At 41.8% G+C, this 22,362-nt stretch overlaps 1 protein-coding gene and 1 pseudogene across 2 annotated transcripts; both read left to right on the forward strand.

Annotated features, from left to right (window-relative positions):
- Positions 1-5,489: 5,489 nt before the first annotated feature.
- LOC145452708 (low-density lipoprotein receptor-related protein 6-like) lies at positions 5,490-14,830 on the forward strand. Its single transcript, XM_080330871.1, has 18 exons — positions 5,490-5,504; positions 5,730-5,884; positions 6,068-6,153; positions 6,223-6,293; positions 6,429-6,574; positions 8,095-8,328; positions 8,385-8,525; positions 8,805-8,928; positions 8,979-9,153; positions 9,212-9,343; positions 10,574-10,675; positions 10,733-10,867; positions 10,973-11,147; positions 13,480-13,613; positions 13,674-13,827; positions 14,071-14,240; positions 14,477-14,617; positions 14,710-14,830. Exons 1-18 carry the CDS (start codon positions 5,490-5,492, stop codon positions 14,814-14,816), a joined length of 2,397 nt encoding a protein of 798 aa, XP_080186997.1. The 3' UTR covers positions 14,817-14,830.
- Positions 14,831-19,135: 4,305 nt separating this feature from the next.
- On the forward strand, positions 19,136-21,981 carry LOC145452709 (putative oxidoreductase TM_0325; annotated as a pseudogene). The gene is made up of 5 exons (XR_013919482.1): positions 19,136-19,172; positions 19,603-19,733; positions 19,806-19,913; positions 20,387-20,479; positions 20,685-21,981. The product of XR_013919482.1 is annotated as a putative oxidoreductase TM_0325 (transcript).
- The last annotated feature ends 381 nt before the right edge of the window (positions 21,982-22,362 follow it).

A 22,362-nucleotide genomic window follows, 5' to 3' on the forward strand; every position in this document is an offset into this window, starting at 1 on the left:
ATAAGAAACAAACGATATCAACGTAAAATGCACGAACATAACAGTTTTGCTGGGGGTTGTGGAAAAAGTTGTATGTATAAGGTCAATCTCGGTGATTTCGAAATGTTTGTACAAAAATCTATTTTCTCCTGTGATATACATAACCATTTTTCCATAATAACTTCAAGCTAAACTGCTAGATAGAAATGACCAGGCTTGAAGATATATGTACATTAAAAAATTGTCATTTTTGGTGCCATATTTGTTGTGATCATACCCAAATGTGTCTTCGGAAGCGTTACGCGTTATTATTATATTCGCCACCACCTATATTTGTGGAAATGGATTTTCTGCACTTGTTCATATCAAATCCAAGGCGTGGATTTTCAAGACACGACTACGTATTTCAAGAAATGCAGTTGCAGAATTCGCTTTGAAATAATAGAAGACAACCCAATTTCTACATAAATAGTTTATGATCCTATTTTCAAGAAAAGTCATTTTGTTGCTGTTTATCACTCAGTCTTCAGTTATCATTTGCACAAGACAGATGACGACTGCACGATAATTGATCTAAATTTGAACTAAAACTTCGTGGGGGTCCGCGGGGGTCCGTGACGGTCCGAAAGGGGTCCGCAAAGACAAAAAGGTTGAGAACCACTGCTCTAAAAGGTTCAGGTTCATGTGAACGCGAACCTTTTTGAAAGGTTCTATGTCAACGCGAACGTGAACCTCATGACGTCACGTGACGTCATATTGTTAATTTCGACCCTGTATTTCAGTGAAATAGCCTATATTAATGTACACGATACGTAGCGACGACTCGGGCCACATAATGCCGCAATGCTGAAGTACATATTGAAGTTTTAAACGTCGCCAAATGTATCAACCGCGGCAATCAAATGATGTAAAAACCCATGAACTCAATATCTTCCGTCGCTTTGCCAGCAATTTCGACGAGGATTTGCAAGAGAATAAAAGCTTACGCCTTAACAGTCTAGGCCAGATCGGACATTGTATTCTGCGTCTGAGTATTGCTACGTTGATATTGAGCAGAGTGTAAAACGGGTTTATGTATTTGATACCGATATTATCCCTTAAACAAGTTGCACAGTAGTAGCCAACACCCCAATCGCACGTTTTGGTTTTATGATACAATATACATATGAAATCAAGATTGACCCCGTACGCCGGCTAGATTTTTTTACATCAGACTACGATACAAATTTCATTGATTGGCTGGATAAGCATCATTCGCTGACTATCTGCATGACTACCTACATGCAGTGTATTTCACTCTTGATGTTGTGTGATTGCGGGTCAAGCTCACAGCAGAGAGTCACTAATGCCCGTATCACAAACAGAAAGCTGGATATTTGGAGCAAACTACTGTAACAAAGCAAGTAAAATTTTTGAGATTGTCAAGGTGCATGCTCGTCTAGTGTTGATTTTTATGCTGCCAGCGCCATAGAGTGACGCGGAGTTGAAATGCAATAAATTTCAACCACAAATGTTATAATGAAGCAATAATTGTACTATATGAAAAGGTTCACAGTGCAGAACGCACCAAGGTTCGTTTGTGAACGTGAACCTCTAAATTCTTGAGGTTCACACACAGAACGCGAACGTGAACCTCACGTTCACACCATCCTTACCCCAAACGTACCACAAACAAATTTCTTTCGTGAGGAGCACACGATTCCAAGTTGGTATTTCTATATGGGATGAATCATTTTCCTCAGCTGTTCGTATCGGTACTGTGGGGCTCAGATTGCAAAGGACGCTACCATATTTGAAATTGAAAAATGACGTCGAATTGAATCGCGTACAGCGCGAAGAAAATTTCAAGATCAATTGAAATCTCTCAAAAAATCCGGAGTCAATTCCTAAATTCAATTTGCATGTCAACGGCCGCGAACGCATACTAATTGTATTACGTGTCTACGGTCGCACGCATAGGCGCCGAGTTACGGGGTGGCGTGGTGGCGCACCCACCCCATGACGCAATTATGGAGTGGCGGCCACCCCATGCAAAATGCTTAAACGCCTACGTCTAATATGTCAATTAGCGAGTCCATGATATCGCGTAAATGCCAACCATTTACCATTAACCGATGCGCCCGTGAATAATTGAATACTCAGCTTCTTCGACGACGACGAACTAGTGCTTAAAACACCCAATAAAGTGTAATCCGTGATTTGTAATCACTAATAATCATACAATCGAAGCGACCTCGTTGACGGCGTCGATTTCGACACGCTTGCGCCGAGAAACACCATCTCCTCTCTTGACCAGACGAACGAATTCACGTTCTACTTCTCTCAATTAAGTTGTATTTGCGCGCATATTCGTTTACAAAATAATTCATGAGTTAGTTTCGTGATAGTCTTTTTAATTGGAGCGCGATTGCGAAATAGGAAAGTGGGTTTGTGTATGCCTTCGAAGAGAAAGTCATTCCTGCGCAAAGTGCGCATATTCATTACTCTAGCAAGGCTTTGCTAACTTTTATCTGGAAATGCAGTAATGCAGCTCAAACATCGTTACAATGAACAAACAATTGTCGCGATGTCAGACTCGGAACCTCATTGTGCTGTACGCAAGCTGAGGAATTACTGATTAGATGCGCGCATTCTCGTTTGCTATCATCTGTAGGCTACTAATTCTTGTCTGCTTTATACGTTCGTATTCCCTCGATGTCACATTGTCGGTGTTTGATTTGTTATTAATACTGCGCATTGTGCAGTACATGACGTTGAATTACGTTGTCAAATATTGATGCAACAAGAGATTCTATGTGGGGCAAATTATGAATTTATTCGATTTGTTTGTGCGGGAACCTTCTATGTTCCAATAAACTTCATTGCTGGACGGACTCTATCGGGCGCAACCATATCGCGGATCGAATCTCAAACCATCGGGATTTGTATTCCCATTAATAAGGTTGCGGCATGCACCCATATTGCTCTTGCTGCAATAACACCTTGATAATTAAGTCACACTATTTCATGATCAAATTCGACTGGCTGATCGAGACCTACGTAGGCCGTAGGCCCCGGGCTGATATTAACCAGCGAGTTGTCGGCATTAAAACACTACGTGCGTAGCCAGTGAGTTCATCATTTCACACTAAAAATCCCGTCCTTTTGAAATGTCAATTCACAATACGTATTATCGATGCTGCGTACTGCAAATTAGCGAGAATCGTTTGTATGCGAAATGGATCGTCGATATCTCATGTGCACTATCGTCGGTGATTTGATTTAGTGCGTCCGTATGCAGGCCTGCTACCGTCCGCAGAAACACTTTCGCCAAACAGTAACAATCTCTGAGTGTAATACTGTTTGTGTTTATGTATCTTTTTGATTAAAACTTATGCCCGCGTCTAAACAAATTGTGCTCTATGCCATTGCCGAATCTGGGTATTTAGGTATGACTCGCGCACCCTGTAATTGTAATTATTGCTGATTTGCGGTATGTCTGCAATTTCGGTATCAGCGCAACCTTCGCGGCCGATTGTACAGTCCGATAAAATTCTTCACTACTATGTATTTCGCATTGCGTACTGGTACTGATTTCAGCAAACTAACGATCGTTGTGAAATGTCAAAATTCGACCTCATTGCTAGAAACGTAGATTTCATCACGCGCTCTGAGAAACACCATCTCCTATCCCGATTTGACGACCAAATATACGTTCACCTTCTACAAATTAAAATGCAATAATTGCATCGATGATGGCCGTCAGCCGCGTTCAAAATACTTTGTGAATCATTTTTGTCATAAATATTCCCAGAGCGCAAAGTTGAACACTTGAACACTGAACAGTGTTTTATTGTGTGTGCCTGGTAGTTGGAAATTATTCCAGTGCCCATAATATTAATCCAATTATGATTTGCGAACGTAAATCGGGAAATGCAGCAATGCAGTCTAAATCGATGTTTTAATCAGCAACCAATTGTCGCGATGCAAGCTACTCAATACTAAGTAAAAACCCATTGTGTTGGCGGTAAGGGATAATTACTGATTGGCCGCGCTCGTTTGTAATCATAATTCCTGTCTGTCTTTCGTGTTCCAGAATTGTTGCGCCATGTTACTGCTCAGTCCAGCAAAGAATGCCGAGCGTTCGGCAATCAATAACCTAATTTTGCAATGATCTCAGCGGGAGATCGCGTCGCGTGCACAGACGAATCTCGCTAATTGGTCACGGCCACGCGTAACACTGATAACACGACATGTTGAATTGCAACTGAATATTAGCATCAGACTGGTAATTTCGAAATGACGGGGTTTTGCGTTTCAAAAGGAGAAGGTTTCGATACCCCCTGGCTACGCGCCTGCCGCTACCCATGCAAAAATAAAAGTCGGCGCCTTTTGCCGCACGAATATCCTTTTATGGCCGCAGGTTGGCCACTCCTGCCCTATAACCAGGGCATGGTATGGTATGGAACGAACATTTGGTATGGAATATGAAAATGTGGAAGTATGGTATGGTATGGAGATTTCTCAAGTGGGGTATGGAACGTTTTTTCCACACTTCCATACTTTTTCCATACTTTGACAGTTTTGCCGGAATCATGACAATAAATCCTACTTTCGATTTGTCAAATTGATTGCATACAACAGAAAATCGCTTCCTGTCTATGTTCTTATCTCAAATTGTGATTCATGACTCACCCATCCAGGTCGACATCTATTTGAAGACAACATGAAGTTGCGCAACGCGCATATGAATGAAAATAATATTAATGATAGTTATTCCAATCTAAATATCATCAAAAATGAATGATATTCAACCACTGTCGCGTTACAAATTGCATTTCGCAGAGTTTTAAAATCGAAGACTCTGAGAATGCAGAAGTTACATGAATATTTTTAGCCGACCCATGCGTTATATTTGGAATTTGCTCATGTAAATTGACGCTACCTTGTTACATTTGGAAAAATTTCAAACCCTTCCTATTTTTCTGTCGGCTTACCTTACATATGCATTTTACGGAGGCGCAACATTGCGTTTACGGTTACCAGTCCACTGCTCATTAATTTTATTGCGTGCTGTTCCATTCTGGCGGTCTTAACTTTCACCAATAGCAAGTCTTTACAAAACATAGTCTTACCATATTTTCTTGGATGAGCAATTATAAAGGGTAGAAATATCGATTTCGGTTGGGAACCTATCTTATAATTGGACAAACCTTTGTTTTATGTAATTTTGTAGATGATGTTACTGCTAGCAGTGCGTTACCACATTAGATTTAAATGTCTGATAGTCTGGTGTGATGTCCAAAATAATCCCGTGTGTATATATTATACGTTCCTACATCGCTGACGACATATGATATAAAGAAACTGGGGATATCATTGGTGCATCAGGGCTGTTTAAATAGATGATTTCAAGAGCTTCTTGGAGGTACAGAACTTCAATATACAATTGAATAGTATATTCATATTCATATTCATATTCATATTCATATATATTCATTTCAATATGAATATACTATTCAATTGTATAGATGATTTCATCCAAAGTAATTAGAACGCCGGAACTATTCCACACTTCAAAAATAGAATATCACTCGAGAGGTTGGGCAAGTTGCGAAAGTATGGAAAAAGTATCAAATATGGTATGGAAGAATGTTGCCATGGTATGGAAAATTGTCAAGTATGATATGGAACGATTCCATTCCATTCCATACCATAGCGTGCCCTGCATAGCATATGGCCTATACCCTAGGTCCCACTATTTGACTTAGCACTACACTTCAGAATGCGTGGATGGTCCAAGTCGTTACTACGTCGGAAAAATCAACAGAACGGCGTCAGGTCGCACTTGTCAGCGTTGGGATGTGGAAATTCCCCATAAACCGAAGCGCCTCCCCCACGACGGACCTCATCACAATTACTGCAGGTATTGATTTTTAATGTCACGTCAGAGTGTCGCAACCCAGAGTTGGATAACTGTACAGAAATTTTTCTGGTTTTCCAAATCATATTAGAATTAAAATTAAAGCAGAATTTGCTCGAATTATTCGAATTAGACAATTGGTATTATCGAGTTGTCCAAGTCTCTCACAAATCCCGTCCTGTTCAGAAATCCATCTTCTGATTTGCGTGGGACTTGGTGTTACACAACCGACAACGACACGCGAAGGGAGTATTGTAACATAACGAAATGTCGTGAGTATTCGCAAGCCATGCCATGCGCTTATTTGCATGAGAGACACTTTTTGGGTCTCTGTTAAACAGCCGACGATTCTCTTGTGATATGGACGAGCTACAACTCCACCTCTCAAAGCAGCTACTTGCTCAAACTACACGTAAGTTAAAGCTGAATGCAAACGCCGTTTCAAACTCGTCTCGAATTTCGCGACAGAGCAAGCACCCGACCACAAAATTTCGTGTATTTTCACCGAATCTGATCATTGCTGAATTATATTCTACTCTTGTTTCAGGCTGACCCAGAAGTAGTTCGAAAAGACATTGACGACAGCGGGTCATTCAGCGTGTCGGCTATCACGTCCTCAGACCTACCCGGAACAGAATATCGGGCATTGGCAGCGAATTATCGAAGAAAAATTTTGTATTTCACCGATTTCAGGTGATATAGATCAGTGCTGTTCTTAAAATTAAGATGGGGTGCACCAGTACGAAAAGGCCTATGCCAGAGTCCATCACTAACCTTTCACATATTTTTTTCAAAAACTTTTTGCGAGCCAAAATTTACTCTTATAAATACTTCAAAGCTGCAATGCGGCATTTAATATTTCAACCTTCCATGCATGACGGACGTACTAAAATATTGATTTGATTGATCTCCATCAAGATTTTGATATGGAAGCATTATTTCAAGTCACACCATACGATAATTTTGGAATAGACGTGTTGAACGTACCAGAACACAGAAGCATATCAGAAAGGGCAATTTCCTTACTTATTTAATTGCCAACATCGTACTATTTATGCGAAGCGTTTCTTGTGTGTGTGAAATAAACTCTCGAATGAGAAAGTAAATCACAAACATTGGTCCATTGACGAGGGCGGTATGACAAAACATTATGATACCTCGTTTCGCGTTAGGTAATAATGCGCCACCACAAGACATTAAACCAGGGGTGGGCAACATACGGCCCGCGGGCCGGATCCGGCCCGCGAAGGGATTTTGTCCGGCCCGCGAACAGATTTCCGTCTTACATGATAATGTGGCCCGCGGCCTCAGTCTGTCGAGATTCCCCACTACTTGCTTACTACGTCAAATTTTAGTGACTGTATGTTATTATTATATATGTGTATGCGCACTGCGCAGCGTCTCGAGAGTGGAGCTCACGCGTAAGTTCGTCGAAGCGAGAAGACTTGCATTATCGGCATTTACGATGCACTCAACCCTAATGTCGTCTGTGGTGTGGTAATCATGATTCTCCTCGACTACACTAGTCATTTACGCCAGGCTGATATTTCTTATTTTTGATTCCGTAACCGCGGACTTGTAGCATGGCACACTTCTATGCTTTTGTAAGGCACCGCTTATGCCAGGGGTCGCCAACTCAAAACGGGTCGCAGGCTACCTTTCAAATTTCGTAGATGACGCGGGCCGCATGAATTCAATATCGAGATTAATTAGGCCACACAGTTGAACAACGACGCTATCTCGTCACCTACTCAACCCTAATGAATTGATATCTTGGTAAATTAGGGTAACCGGGCTTATCGAACGCCTCGAAATCTTAATTAAGGATTGCACCGTGTGTTGATTGATCAGAGAGAAGCAGACATGGTGGCGCCTGTATGACAATGTTATTGTCAAATGCACATTGTCTTCGTCATTATCGGCGAGAAATGGCTTTGAAGTGACATTGCTGTCGTTAAAATACATTCATTAAATACGATTTATTCCTTTGTATATGTGGATAAATGGGCGAATAATATATCGATTCAGCAATCCGGCCCGCCAAGTACTTAATCTTCCTAAATCCGACCCGCCGACTGGAGAAGTTGCCCGCCCCTGCATTAAACATTGCTATTTTTTCAAGTTTGTTTAAATGCTGCCTTATGACATGCAATCTGCAAGCAAGACCCATTTTCTCGCGGTTATTGAGATGCCGCTACGTGTCCTGGTAACAGGTCCGAGTACATCGGTGTGTGGCACATGGAGAAAAGGATTTTGACGAAATACTTGGAAGGGATGGCGCGGGGAATCCAATTCATTGCGTTCGACCGGAAAACAAACAATGTGTACTGGAGCGATTCGGAAATGAAGTTGGTGATGGCCGCTGACAGTACACTGACTCATTACACCCCTGTATATCGAACTGCACCGGATCCAGCCTACGGTATCGCGATACATTCAACCAAAAGGTTTGAATCCTCCTAAAGACGCTTCATCGCTCAGAGCTTCAATGCATGTCGTTCAGGTATCTTTTCTTTTCAACTTACAAATCACTCGGATCGAAAATCATCAGAACAGACTTATCCGGACAAGACCCCGCCATCTTGCACCAATTTCCGGAGATTTACGACGTTACAGGAATCACCGTGGATTACACAGTTGACAGGCTGGTGACCATTGAGCACGCAGAGTTTCGCATTACGTTACCAGATTTACGCCACGCTCTATTGATTACGTTTTTTACCAGAAGTTATTTTCTGCTAGCGGGCGGCCTGAAGCCCCAAACCTAAAACCACAGCCGTCAGCAGAGTTGGACAACTAGAAAATTTTCAGATTTTCCAAATTAGATCAGAATTACCGTTTTTTTGCTCGACTTCGGCAACTAGAATTATCTATAGTTGTACATTTGTATAAGTAAGGCCTTAAGCAATGCTTTTGCATTCAGAATTTATTGGACCGACTTCAATTTCAACTTGGGCATGATTGTGAGTTCGTTTCTTGACGGTAGCAACAGATTTATACACGAGGTCAAAGTAGAGTCAATATACTGGGGAGTGGCGCCTTATCAGGTATGTGGTTGCCACGTGAAAACGTGTTGACAATAACAATCCACGTTCAGGAATATCTTTACGTGACTGACGTGCACGATGAACTTGATACGCAAGGCCATCTTCATTATTCGTTGTTTATTATCATGAAACGGACGGGTTCACCGGTTTACCGGTATACTTTGGGAGGTAAACCACGTGGCGTCGCAGTTTACAGTCACAACGAAGAACATTCGATTGACGATTGTGAGAGATTTTTATGAAAGCTGCAATAAGTTGCTGTAATATCGGACATTTCTTGCAGCTACGAATCTGGGAGAATGTGATGGCGGGAGCGATTGTCATCACATTTGTCTACCTCGAATCAACGCTACTAGAGTCTGCGGTTGTTCTATGGGCTACCTCCTAGACCCAAACACGAACAAATGTCTGCCTGGTGAGTCGCGAGGGTTGAGTGCCAACTTGGGCTGGGAACAATGATTAGAGTATTGGAATCTGAGTATATTCGAGTATATTCTAGTTCGAGCCGTATAGTGGGAGATGATAGTAGAGTGTCTTGGCCGTCCTAGTCTCGAGTCATAGGACTTAACGACGTTATAATGAGTGATACTCGACTTGAAGCTAGTGTTGGGATCAAGTCTCTACCTTCGACTCACGAGTCATTTCGAGTCATTACACATTTTGACTCGAGTCAAGTCAAGTCAATCGATTTTCAAAGGTGACTCGAGTCAAGTCAAGTCACTCGATTTTTGGAGGTGACTCGAGTCAAGTCGAGTCAAGTCAAGTCAAGTCACGAGTCAAGTCACAATTCAAGTCAAGTTACCTTTTCGAAGTATTAGGCATGATAACTGATAAGGTCATTGCATTTTGCTAGCTATCTGAAATACAGATTGAGTGGTCATTGCTTTTGAAACGATGAACGAATATAGAGATAAATTTACAGGCAAGAAGGCGCTATATCGCTCACATATACGTAGGCTATAACTGCTAAATCTCAGTTTAATAGATACGAATTGATAAGATGCAATACATTACGCATTTACAAATCGATATGATACAATTCGAACCTACGCCAATGGTTGAGGACTATATAAACTATATTCGAATTCAGTTTCAATAAAACAAGAGGTTTGGTTAAGGTAAAAACAGAGAACAAAAATCACTTTACTATACTAGTTTACGACAGCGTAAGCTGTAAGCTTCGATCACTTCGTTTGCGTTCAATTTATTCGTGAGAGAACAATGGAAGCTCAGTAAAACGCACGATCATTAAATGATTGGTCGCTCTCACCGGTTACACCAGCGTTACGCGAACAATCCGACCATATACAAGATGCAGGGATTTTGATCGACACCGATTACCTGATGTCTTGAAATTGACTCGTGAATTTTGCCCCGAGTCACGAGTCAATCCACATTTCTGATAGGCCGAGTCAAGTCAAGTCAAGTCATTTTAGCAAAGTGAATCGAGTCAAGTAAATTCATACGAAAAAGGTGACTCGAGTCTGACTCGAGTTAAGACATGACTCGAGTCATCCCAACACTGCTTGAAGCCTATAATATTCGATTCAGGATCGACTCACTCAAGTAGGCCTACTTGTTTTTACCCAGCACTAGTGAATTTAAAACCGTCATACGATTGCTCAACCACTTCATCCATTGACAGAGCTGGTGAAGGACAACTACATCTTGGTGACGGACGCCGGCCAAGGAAGAATGTTCCAGATTCCATTCGCCGAAACTGCTAAATATAGCATCGTTCCAATCGGTATGAGAGACTGACCTTAAATTAGTCATTGGATTGCCTACAAGAATTCTGATTCAGACTCAAAATGGAAGCCATCAACTGTGGCTGTGGATCAAAGTCAGCAATATTTGTATTGGTCCGATAAAACAGATTCCTCCATGAGTCGCTCGTCACTAGATGGCAGCAGACACACCAAAGTAGCTTCTTCATACGGTAGGGCGTATCACTTCTGATTACTAACCTTCGTAGGTCAGTAATCTATAGTATCACCGAAAAGTTTTTCGACGTGTAAATTCGAATCATATTCTTGCTTCTCAGCCAACAGTATCATCGTAGACCCGCACACGGGACAGCTGTTCTACTCTGACTCCGAAAGAAACTCAATCGTGATATCCACAGGCGATGGCTCAGCGGCAAAAACCATCGTAAAACCGGATCTGGGCATGACCAGCACGTCGAATATCCGGATGATTGCGCAAGACATCAAATACAAGTTAGTGGCAGTACCAGTTTATATATAAACGGGTCACCATTAACGCTGGTAAAATTGAGTAGCCTACATGAGTTATTCAATTTATTATGTCGTATGAATGATATGTAAGGTTCAAATATATGGGCCTTTTATGCGACCATGAAGAATATAGTGCAATCACAAAAAATATGATTTGGTGTTTTTTTCGATCATACCGATTTCATTGCTCATCGTGACATGACAATACTGTGGACAGATCACGATTTCACACATAGGTCATTTAGGTTAACGTGTGTAGGATACTGTATAGCTTTGTACTACATGTTTCATATATGCTGCGATACAACCAATCGACGTTTACAGCCAACCACAGTGGAAAATTTGGTCGATTCGGATTCGTGAACTCTAACGATTTTGACGATATCACGCAAATATTCAATGATTTAGCAATTGTCCTGAACCCTTTTGAAGGAGGGGCATATTTTGCAGAATTGACCATCACTTTTCAAATTCACACCGTAATCTCAACGTGACTTGAATATGGTATGTTGCAGTTTAAAAGTGTCCGGAGTATAGCCCTCTACCGTTTCCGCCATCGATCGTCAGCCAATGACATGTCTAAGTTTTTTATAAGACTGAATAAACAAAAATTTTCTCTGAAAAATCTCTCTCTCTTTCTCATTTTCCAAGGCTGACACCCAGGATGGCGTCAGAGAGTCAAAAATGATGCTTCAGTGCGTAGCCACCGTTGCCAGGTTTCGAACAAGCCGTCAACCATGGCCGTAAACCTCGCGGCTCTCCCGGTATCGAAAAATCAAAAATACGCGAAAAATTCACATATGGACATGGTCAGTGAGTGGTCATAATGGTCAAGTTCCAGATAAATACAGAATCGGACACCTACCGCCCAGTTTATCGCATGAAACAACGAAGAATACTTTGTCTTGGCATATCCAACCATTTTCAGGACTAGTAAACCAGTTTACGACTCATATTTCGGCATAAACTTGTACTTGAACTTGACCATGTTCTTGAAAATTAACAAACCCCCTCAGAAACCTCCCCAAAACAAGGTTTGATGTTCGAAACGATGAAAAGTTGCACGGAATACCGTACAAGTTGACTCCTGATGTTCTGGCAGAATTTTTGACAAAATTTCCCACTCAGAAAATCTCTGAAAATTTCAAGTGATAACCAATTTTTTCGGGTTTTCGTAATTTTATTTTCGTCGCGAACTAAAATTTTTCAGTAAGGTACCAAATGAATCGGAAAAATCTCAGCTTTCCAAAAAACCAAGTACCCGATGCCAACGGCGTGTCAACACGGAGAAATCGGTCACAGAGACATGCCATATCAGATATGATACACCCCCTTCAAAGGGGTTAACCTTTTTTCCTGCAGCGCCCCTTTTCGAAAATTGCATTGGTCTGCCCCCCCCCATATTTTAAGTGCGGTAGTAAAAACAAGGGTTAAGAGTTCGAAGTCCGGTCGGTCTTTTCGGGTTGGAACTTCACTATTGGAAATAGCTTGAATCGCGCCAGAGGACCATCCGACTAATTAAGGCTATAATAATTGTATGTGATATGTTATAACAACCATCGGGTACTGGCTCATGCCATCTGGTTCGAGCCCGGTGTACACATCCCGAACGGTTTTGTTTTATTGCTTTCTTTGACTAAATCCAACTACTGAGATAGTGGTGGAGATCTTTGCTCACATTGAATTTAGTACTTCAGCATGAATATATTCCAAAAAAAGTGACCCGTATCATGTAACGTTCATGTGAGTCTGCGGGTCACAACACTAAATAGTATCATAATTTATGATACGATGAAGAAATATTCTGAAGATTTAATTTTGTAGCTCTCAAATACAAATATATTCAGTTAATCCTTTTGACCAAAAAGCTTCAAAGCATCCCTAATGTACAAAGGGCTGCGAAAAAAAAGACCTAGTTAAAAACATTTTGTGGAAAATAATCCGAGCTATAGCGTGACGAGAGTATTTTAACAGGGAATTGACGATCGAAAAGTACGAACAATTAATTTTACTTGAATTATAATAAACTACTGCATTCATGGAAACATGTTGCAAACATTGTCGCCATATATTCCGAGATTTGACACATTTTGTCGAAAGTTAATTTGCAATGAGGACTCGGGGATATTATAGAACTGTTGTGACACTATATAATCATGTGTCCATACTGCACACTCTACTTCGACGCCCTTTTTCTTCAGCATCCCCTGAGCCCAGCGACACCCATATCGCCCCCTGAGTGTTTCCACCTATTTGAAAATCCAAATCGCCCCTTTGGGGGCGCTGGCGATACGGTTAAGAAAGACTGATTTAGACGCATCTACTGGACCGACACGTACTCTAAAGCGGGAGAGGGCAAAATGATGCGATGCAGATACGACGGATCGCAGAAGGAGACTGTCTTCGACAATTTAGACTGGCCTCACGCTATTTTCATCGACTACCGAAGTAGCGCAACTATATCTCTGTACGTCTAAATCTACCTCTCAATCCCAAACCTGAATTCAGCTGATCGCTTGTACGTGGTGGAAGCGAAAAAAGCTGTCGTTTATGAGGTCACACTGCCGTCGCATTCGGTCATCAGCAACACGTCTATCGCCGGAGATGCTCGAAATATCTTCAACTTGTCGAGTCATATCGCCAGGAAAGCTTCTATCACAGAGTGAGCAAATTATATAACTTGAGTCGATCTCGGTTATGGACTTAGATTTAAACATGAGACTAAATAAATTCTGGACTTGGATTGGAATTTCAAATCAGAAACAAGATTTGGATTTGTAAATATGAAATTTGTTAGCCTCTGAGAGTGAGTCGAAAAGCTTATAGCGAACGAATGAACAATTTAACGTTATTGTTTCGCGTAAATCTGTGTCCCAAATATATTGTTGAAATCTCTTCTTTCCAGTTTCAAGATCCACGGGGAGTTCGCTTACATTCTAATCGACAAACAGGACGGATTGAGAAGGTTCAGCTTGATTGAGGGCATTTCATCAATGGCCAGCTTCGGATCCTCCGATTTCTATCGCATCACGACGCTGTCTGTATTCAACGAAACTTTCTATTCGACTTACATCAGTGAGTATACATCCGACCATAAGTAATAGGGAGGAAAGTTTTTGGGCATACGAAGGAATATCAAGTTCTTCGTGTTGCTTGATTTTATGGAAACTATGAGCCAGGTCTACTCTACTTAGCAAAGGTCCGGTGACAAAAGTTTAAAATTTGATAGCACTCCGTTATCATCGCGTATGAATGAATGATGATTTCCTGTCCCCTGCTGTGGTTTCAAAGCAGACACTCTCCATTTCCAGTGCCAGTCAAGAACCCGTGCTATAAATCGTCATGTACCGAGATGTGCGTCGCGATCACCGATTCGGAAAGCGCCTGTCTCTGTCAGGACCGCAAAATGTCGCTAGGGCTCGAGTGCGTCCAAGATTCAGCAGAGGAAACAGGTTTGGGATTTCTATTTTCTTATTTTTCAAAATCTTTTTCATTTTATTTGTGATTTAAATGTGATCATACATATCTTCAAACTTATTTCCAGACACTTCCTCCTCCCAAACCTCTGAACTGTCCTTCGAGCTCGGAGATATCGCTGCCAACTTGCTCCGACTCCTTGCTTTACTCTTGGACGGAACCGGACTGGCGTGACGACAGAACTGCCGTCCGCGGTCCGGGTATTGGTGACCCCTGATATAATTATAATTAGTGACGTAAATGGCCTTTAATCGGAAAGAATGACGTAACCCAGCCGTGCGATTTGGTTGTAAATGATTCACTGCAAGACCACTATGTATAAATACGTTCTATTTATCTATCAAGTTCTAATAAACGCAGATTCAGTGTGGATGCGAACAGCAAAGATATTAATGTGTCTGTTTGACGCGCCGATTTTTGTAGAATGGTAAATCAGTTAGCTTGAATACTGAAAGGAGGAAGCGCATATGACGTATAGGTCTATGTATACCAGGGGCGGGCAACTTCTCCATTCGGCGGGCCGGATATTGAAAATTAAGTACTTGGTGGGCCAGATTGCTGAATTGATACATTATTCACCCATTTATCCACATATACAAAGGAATAAATCGTGTTTAATGAATGTATTTTAACGACAGGAATTTAACTTTAAAGCCAGTTCTCGCCAGAAATGACGAAGACAATGTGGATTTGAGAACAGCATTGTCATACAGGCACCACCATGTCTGCTTATCTCTGATCAATCAACACACTGTACAATGCTTAATGAAGATTTCAAGGCGTTCGATAAGCCCGGTACCCCAAATTGACCAAATATCAACTCATTAGGGTTTCGTAGGTGACGAGATAGCGTGGTTGTTCAACTGTGTGGCCTATTTTATCTCGATATTGAATTCATGCAGACCGCGGCCTCGGAATTTGAAAGTGGCCCGCGACCCGTTTTGATTTGGCGAACCCTGGCATACGTAGTGTCTTACAAAAGGCTAGAGGTGTGCCGTGCAGCAAGTCGACGGTTACGGAATCAAAAATAAGAAATATCGGCCTGGTGTAAATGACCAAGTCGACAAACACCATGATTACCACAAATGACATTAGGGTTGAGTACATCGTAAATGCCGATATTGCTAGTCTTCTCGCTTCGACGAGCTTACGCGTAAGCTCCACCCTCGCTCGCTGCGCATACATGTGTATGTAAGTAAGCAAGTAGTGGGGAATCTCGGAAGACTGGGGCCGCGGGCCACATTATCATGTAAGACGGAAAACTGTCCGCGGGCCGGACAAAATCCCTTCGCGGGCCGTATGTTGCCCGCCCCTGATGTATACAATCACGTTCGATTCCAGAATCTCTACCTAAGTTTTGATGTTTACTCTATAACTGTAGTTCTCAAGAGTGGTTACTGGTTATCCGAGCCGCATGTGGATAGGAACAACGTTTTTTTGTGGTTCGTACCAATTATATAGTTGCATTTAAAACAAAAATCAATTTAAAACAAACATCTTTAATACAAGCGCCTTGTTTAAGACATATTTTTTATTCAGTGTTTTTTTATCGCTCTGACGACACGGATATTCAATTATGATAGACTGAGATTGACTATTGAAAACCAGTGTTGTAATGACTCGAGTCTGACTCGAGTAACGATTTTTTGGTGACTCGACTTGACTCGAGTCATTTTCCTATAAATGAAAAATGACTCGACTCGACTCGAGTCAATTTGTGTATTGACTCGACTTGTACTCGAGTCATTGCGCATGACTCGGACCAAGTCATATGACTCGAGACTGGGTCTACCAAGACTAGGACAGGCGTTTCATTGTAATTTCGAAGAATGTAAAGTTATCACAATTATTATGTTTTCGTCTATCAGTACTGGTACCTGAAAATGCTACCAGAAGCTGAATGAATGCGAAGCATGCGATATCTTTGAGCAGAGTTGTAAAAAGTAGGTTTCACATGACATTAACTTGGAACTGAACAGTCAACACAATGACTTGGACTCGGACTCGAGTCAAGACACTATGACTCGGAGTCGACACTCTACTCCGTCACTTGGGCTCGGACTTGACTCGTTGGTGAATTGAAAATGACTCGACTTGACTCGAGGTAAAACTATAAAAGTTAGATTGACTTGTGACTCGGAGTTTTATGACTAGGGTACAACCCTGTCGAAAATAAAAGGTAATTATAGCTCCTTTGACGAAATATCAACGTACTGTAGCTGTTGAACCGACTATTTTGAGGGTTCCAACCATCCCATTTACACAATTATAGCATAATTATACCACTTGAAAATATTCTTTTTTTAAAAGGTCATTGTTTAAAATACTGTTTTTAACATGATTTAAACAAAGTGGTTTAAACAATCATTTGTTGTAGATGCAACCCTAGTATACCAATGCTCAAAAATCCGCTGTGATTTACGTCATGACATCTCTTCATAATATAAATCAGGGGTGGTCAACCTTTTTGATAAAAGGGGCACATGCGGTTTACCAAACCAGTGCGGGGCCACTTGAACAATGTTCCCTCTAAGCTGCGCACGTGTGCACTGCGCAATTGCGCAGTGCTGACACGTTCTCTGCGCAAGTGAACAGAAAATCTAAGATGCGCACAAAACATCCGAAGTGTTGACCTTTTTTTAGTCGTTACGCACTGTTGTCCAAGGGACCACGCAGGAAGTTCGTGAATGCGCGCAGACTCGTCAAAAAATAGAGGAAACATTGCACTTGAGTATTGATGAACTTTTGTTTTAGAGCTAGACTATCGGTATCGGTGAACGCAGGACCTATCTTACGACGCATCAAAATCGCTGACATTTATGTCCTGAAGAATCACTATGCATGCGTGTACTATAGCGATTAGTGTATTTAGTGAATTCAGTCAATAATATCGGTACTTGCATATACCGCATGTGTTGTTGATGCCATCTGTACCGCGGGGCTCTGATTTCAAAGACAGCAGGATTGCGGGTCATCATTGCGGGCCAAAACCTCATCGCTGACGATCCTACTATAGGAACTCACTGGCAGAGTTGCATTATTGCCGACAGGTTATATATGTCAGCCGTAAAGGCCGCAAGTAATACCGGGAATACTCTGCTATACCATAATAGCGAATTCAGTTCTGCTGAATTCTGTACTGGACAGGATACTAAGAGCAAAAAAATCTAAAAGCACACAATCCCGCCAAACGCGGCAAAATTAAAGTTATATCAATCTGCCGCGAGACAGTCTATTTTGTGTTATTTTTGTATCGAAGCTGTTGCGTTTTTAGTCATCAACATCCCAAATTTTGCGATCTGGCTAATCTAAGGTTTGGTTAACCGTGCAAGTTCGCAATAAATTATATCGGCCATTCATTTTTTTGATAATGATATAACAAATTTCGAAAATTATCGCACGGGCCACTCAAAACCTTTTCGCGGCGATGCGTATTGCAATTTTGACAGCAGTTGCCAAAATTGATTAATTGCCGTGAATACATGAACTAGAGCGGGAACGTGGGTAGTCCATGAGCTGGATATCCACCGGATATTTTTTTCATTTTTACTTATTCTAATGTGACCGGAATACTTGGGAGTATTATACAGGATCCGGGGTAAATATTGGTCGAATTTCTCTAGTTTTGGCCGGAGCCGGATTCATACTCTTTTGATACGGCCGGAGTTGGATTGGGTTCGGATTCCATTTTGAAGAAACAGGTTTGGGGTCAGACTTGGGAATTTGTCGATCCGCCCCGCGATCAAATTAAACAAGGAAGGCGACAATTGGGGTGACGAAAGTAGCCTGTAGGTAGCGCAGGGTGACCGGGATATGCAACTTATTGCAATAAGTTAATTACAATCAATGACGATCAGATTTAATGCATGAAGTTAAGAAATTCTCGACTCTTTCGATGACGCCGCATCCATCGCACATCGGAGAGTCCGGGCTACCGATAACAAATAAATGAGACGCCACTCCGCAGTGTGCTGGCCGTAATCTAAAGAATGTATTGAATGCGGCGACTGAAGCTTGTATCTGGTGCTGATTACGCTGTGGTAAAGCTTATAGCGCGAACCCCCTGCATTGGCAAAATATGCGCATTGCCATTTCGCGTGCATAACCTTCTTGGTTGTATACATCTTTGGAGTCACGTATGGTGATGATCGAATTCTGGCTCGGTTGATTTCCCAGCCGTTTCAAGCCACTAGTATCCGGGCGGTCGCTGCAGTTGTGTATCCGACCGGCTATGATCTTAGTCATTTCACTCACGGATTCGCCGCAGGTAAACTATAATGAAAAAATGACGAGATAATTACGACGATTTATTTTTTGTTCCACTTTCAGCGTGCAATGCTGAGCGGGAAAACTCAATAGCTCAACTTTAACGATCTGAATGACCAATCATTAACCAGGTAGAATTTTGCTGACCGGTATACAAAGGATAGGCATACTTCGGTATGACCAGAAACAGTGAACGACAAACGTACGTACGCAACACCGTAGAGGAGATGGGGAAATTCAAAAATAAAGTAGTGATCGTAACTGGTAAGATCTGTTTTACTACATCTTTAGGGTCTGTACTTCCGTAGCTTACTGAAAGCGTACTCGAAATATTGTCACGTTAGTCGAGTTTCAAGTGTCAGGGAACCTATATGCAAGGTTGCTATCTACATGATCAAAAATTCATGACTTGAGGGCAGCCCTGTAATCACGACATCGGTGACAGTTGACGCGTATTATCGGTGTCCGGAGCGTCATTGGAACTATTGTAACCCATCATGCCTACTGAGAATACGGCAAAATAAGTACACAAGTAACAATTATTATACATATGAATATTGTAGTTTTATACGACATCTCCATGAGACACATATATGAACAATTCTTATAAACAATGGCGGTATGGCCTATGTATGGTTTTCTCCATTTCAAACCTGCTGTCTTCGCCGTAAATAACAACAGTGTTTGCGGATAGGTGCATCAAGCGGGATAGGGGAGGCGACCGCAATCGAATTTTCAAAACAAGGAGCAAAACTGGTTGTAGCCGGTAGAAACAAGGAACGACTAAGCGATGCAACTAAGAAATGTCAAGCCGCAGGAGCTGAAGTATGTGGAATTGTGCCCGATGTATGCTAATAATCTGTAGGCTGATTCAGTTAACTCGACATTCTTGCAAAGGTTCATGAATTCATTGGAGACCTCGCCGAATTCAAGAACCTAGAGGCGCTGATCAAGGAATCGGCTGCAAAATATGGAGGCATTGACATATACTCATTAATAATGCAGGTTTAGGCGATATGAAGCCGATTGAGAACGTAAGCTATTATCGAGTAACAAACTAAATTGTAGAGAGAGAGAGAGAGAGAGAGAGAGAGAGATGGTAATCTTTTTCACCTGCACCATCGAGATGCTTCGACGACGGAGATGCGATACGGCCTTTATAGTAAGGTCATCTAGTCTGCACCCCCACTTCTTTCTCCTCCATGCTATCCGTGATTGCTGAGCACCTGCAGGATAGCCGCGGATACCAGTTTTCGAGTTTTTGGTCTGACCCGGCCGGGGATCGAACCTACGACCTACCGATCAAGAAGTCAGACACATCACCATTACATTATCTCGCTCGGCAATCCGAAATAGATTCAATCGTTTGGAAGACACCTGGTATTTCGTTTCCTACAACACTGTGCTTAAGTGTGCTGTGTATCAGAAAGTAGACCGTGAAACAGGAACGAACGATTAACTGTTTTTCTCGTATATAGATGTCGACACGTATGACAGAATATTCCATGCGAACGTGAGAGCTCCTATATTTTTAAGCAAATACGCTTTGCCTTATCTGAAGAAATCCAAAGGTTCGTAGACAAATTCGCAACGTATGCAAGATTTTCTCACTGATATGTATACGTCATATGTCTACAGACGTAGAGAATTAGACATAGAGTGCGAATACGTTAGAAAGCATATTATATATTGTTGACCCATTGGCTGAAAAGTTCTTTCGTTGGTCCCATTGTCACTGCCATTCTCACCTGATAGTCAAAATCAAAACTATTTCAGCTTGCATCGTCAATGTTTCGTCCGTTGCTGCTCTGTCCGCTTTGCTAAGCCGTGTACCGTATAGTATGACCAAGGCGGCATTGGACCATTTCACAAGAGGATTTTCTGCCGGTATGTAATGTGTTCTCGTCTTACCGCATCGCACAAAATATGCACCATACATTTTTGGTTCTGCAGAATGCGCCCCGTTTGGAGTTCGAGTGAACAGCATCAAGTTAGAATCTACATCAGGGGTGGCCAACCTTTATGTCATTTATGACCGCATTTCGACTACTCAGTTTGACTACGGCCGCATTCCAGGGCATGGTCGTAATGAAGTAACTGGACGCCAAATACCCATGTTAAAGTGTCTACTATGTCCATTTGCGGTGAACTCCGGACAAATCTATTTAATCATATATAGGCATATTATACGCACCGAAATCGCGAGTGGTCAGTGTTCTGCTCAAGTTATGGGTTTGGCCCATAGTCGCGCCAAGCGCGAAATTTTTTTCAGATTCACTAATGAATTTCGTCATTAATATTAGTGGTTTTACATATTACTATCAAACATTCATCCCTTCTCCGCCCATGTGATCTGATTCATCGGTAGAGTTGACGGAAGGGGTGCTTTCGAAGATTTAGGGAAAGTTATAAATGATGATGCATCTTCGGGTGGTCCAATTGTTATCAGTCATTTTGTTGTATGTTGTTATTTCTTGACTTCCCATCAGGATTGTCGGTATAGTGGAGGAGCGCACGATTCCGAGTTGATACTTCTTTATGGGGCGCGTCATTATCCTCTGCCGTTCGAATCGGTACTGTTGGCTCTGATTTCAAAGGGCGCTACTATATTAAAATTAAAAAATGAAGCGATAGTAAACCGCGCGCAGCGCGAAAAAAAATTCATCAATAATTAAAATCTCTCAAGAAATCGGTAGTCAATTCGTAAATTCAAATTGCATGTTGACGGCCACCAACGCATACTAATCGAATCACGAGTCCACGGCTGCACAAATTCCCTTCCACGGCCGCAGGTTGGCCACCCCTGATCTACATGATAAAAGACGAATTTTGGGAATATCGTATCTAACCTATACTATTGTAACTATACTTCTTGTTCACATAAGATTGATAAGGTCCATTTCACACTTGTCCTATTCATATCGCGTGATCCGCGTAATAATAGTGATTATTCGTATAACGGCTCGACCTCCTCTTCAGCCCGGCCGTGGTTCTGACTCGTTTTGCTGACAACATCGATGTTTCGGACGAATGCAAGAAGAAAGTCATTGATAATTACAGAATGGCACAACCTCTAGGGTTTATAAGCTCCCATCAGATTTCCGAGGGGATTCTCTTTCTGTGCAACAGCGAGATGACGACTGGCGCATCTCTTGCAATAGATGGCGGTATGATTCATTGTCGTAAAATGTCTTAGAGGGGAAATAGTGGAGGGTGCAATACAAGATCTCTCCGTATAAATATTGTATATTCTTATATATCGCTCGTTTTCAATAAACGCCGATTCAGTGGTAGTGCGAACAGCAAAAATGCCGCAAAAATCTCTATGTCTTTGAAGAACTGTCAATTGATATCAATTCTGAAACAATGGAGCTCTTATATTTCTATTCCCAGACTGCGGTTGAATGTCATCTCCGGGTTCAATTTCGCACAAGCGGTGTCTTACATATGCTCA

Source organism: Botryllus schlosseri, chromosome 12, assembly GCF_051294905.1.
Source record: "Botryllus schlosseri isolate E-star chromosome 12, Bs_hap1, whole genome shotgun sequence".
Taxonomy (NCBI): domain Eukaryota; kingdom Metazoa; phylum Chordata; class Ascidiacea; order Stolidobranchia; family Styelidae; genus Botryllus; species Botryllus schlosseri.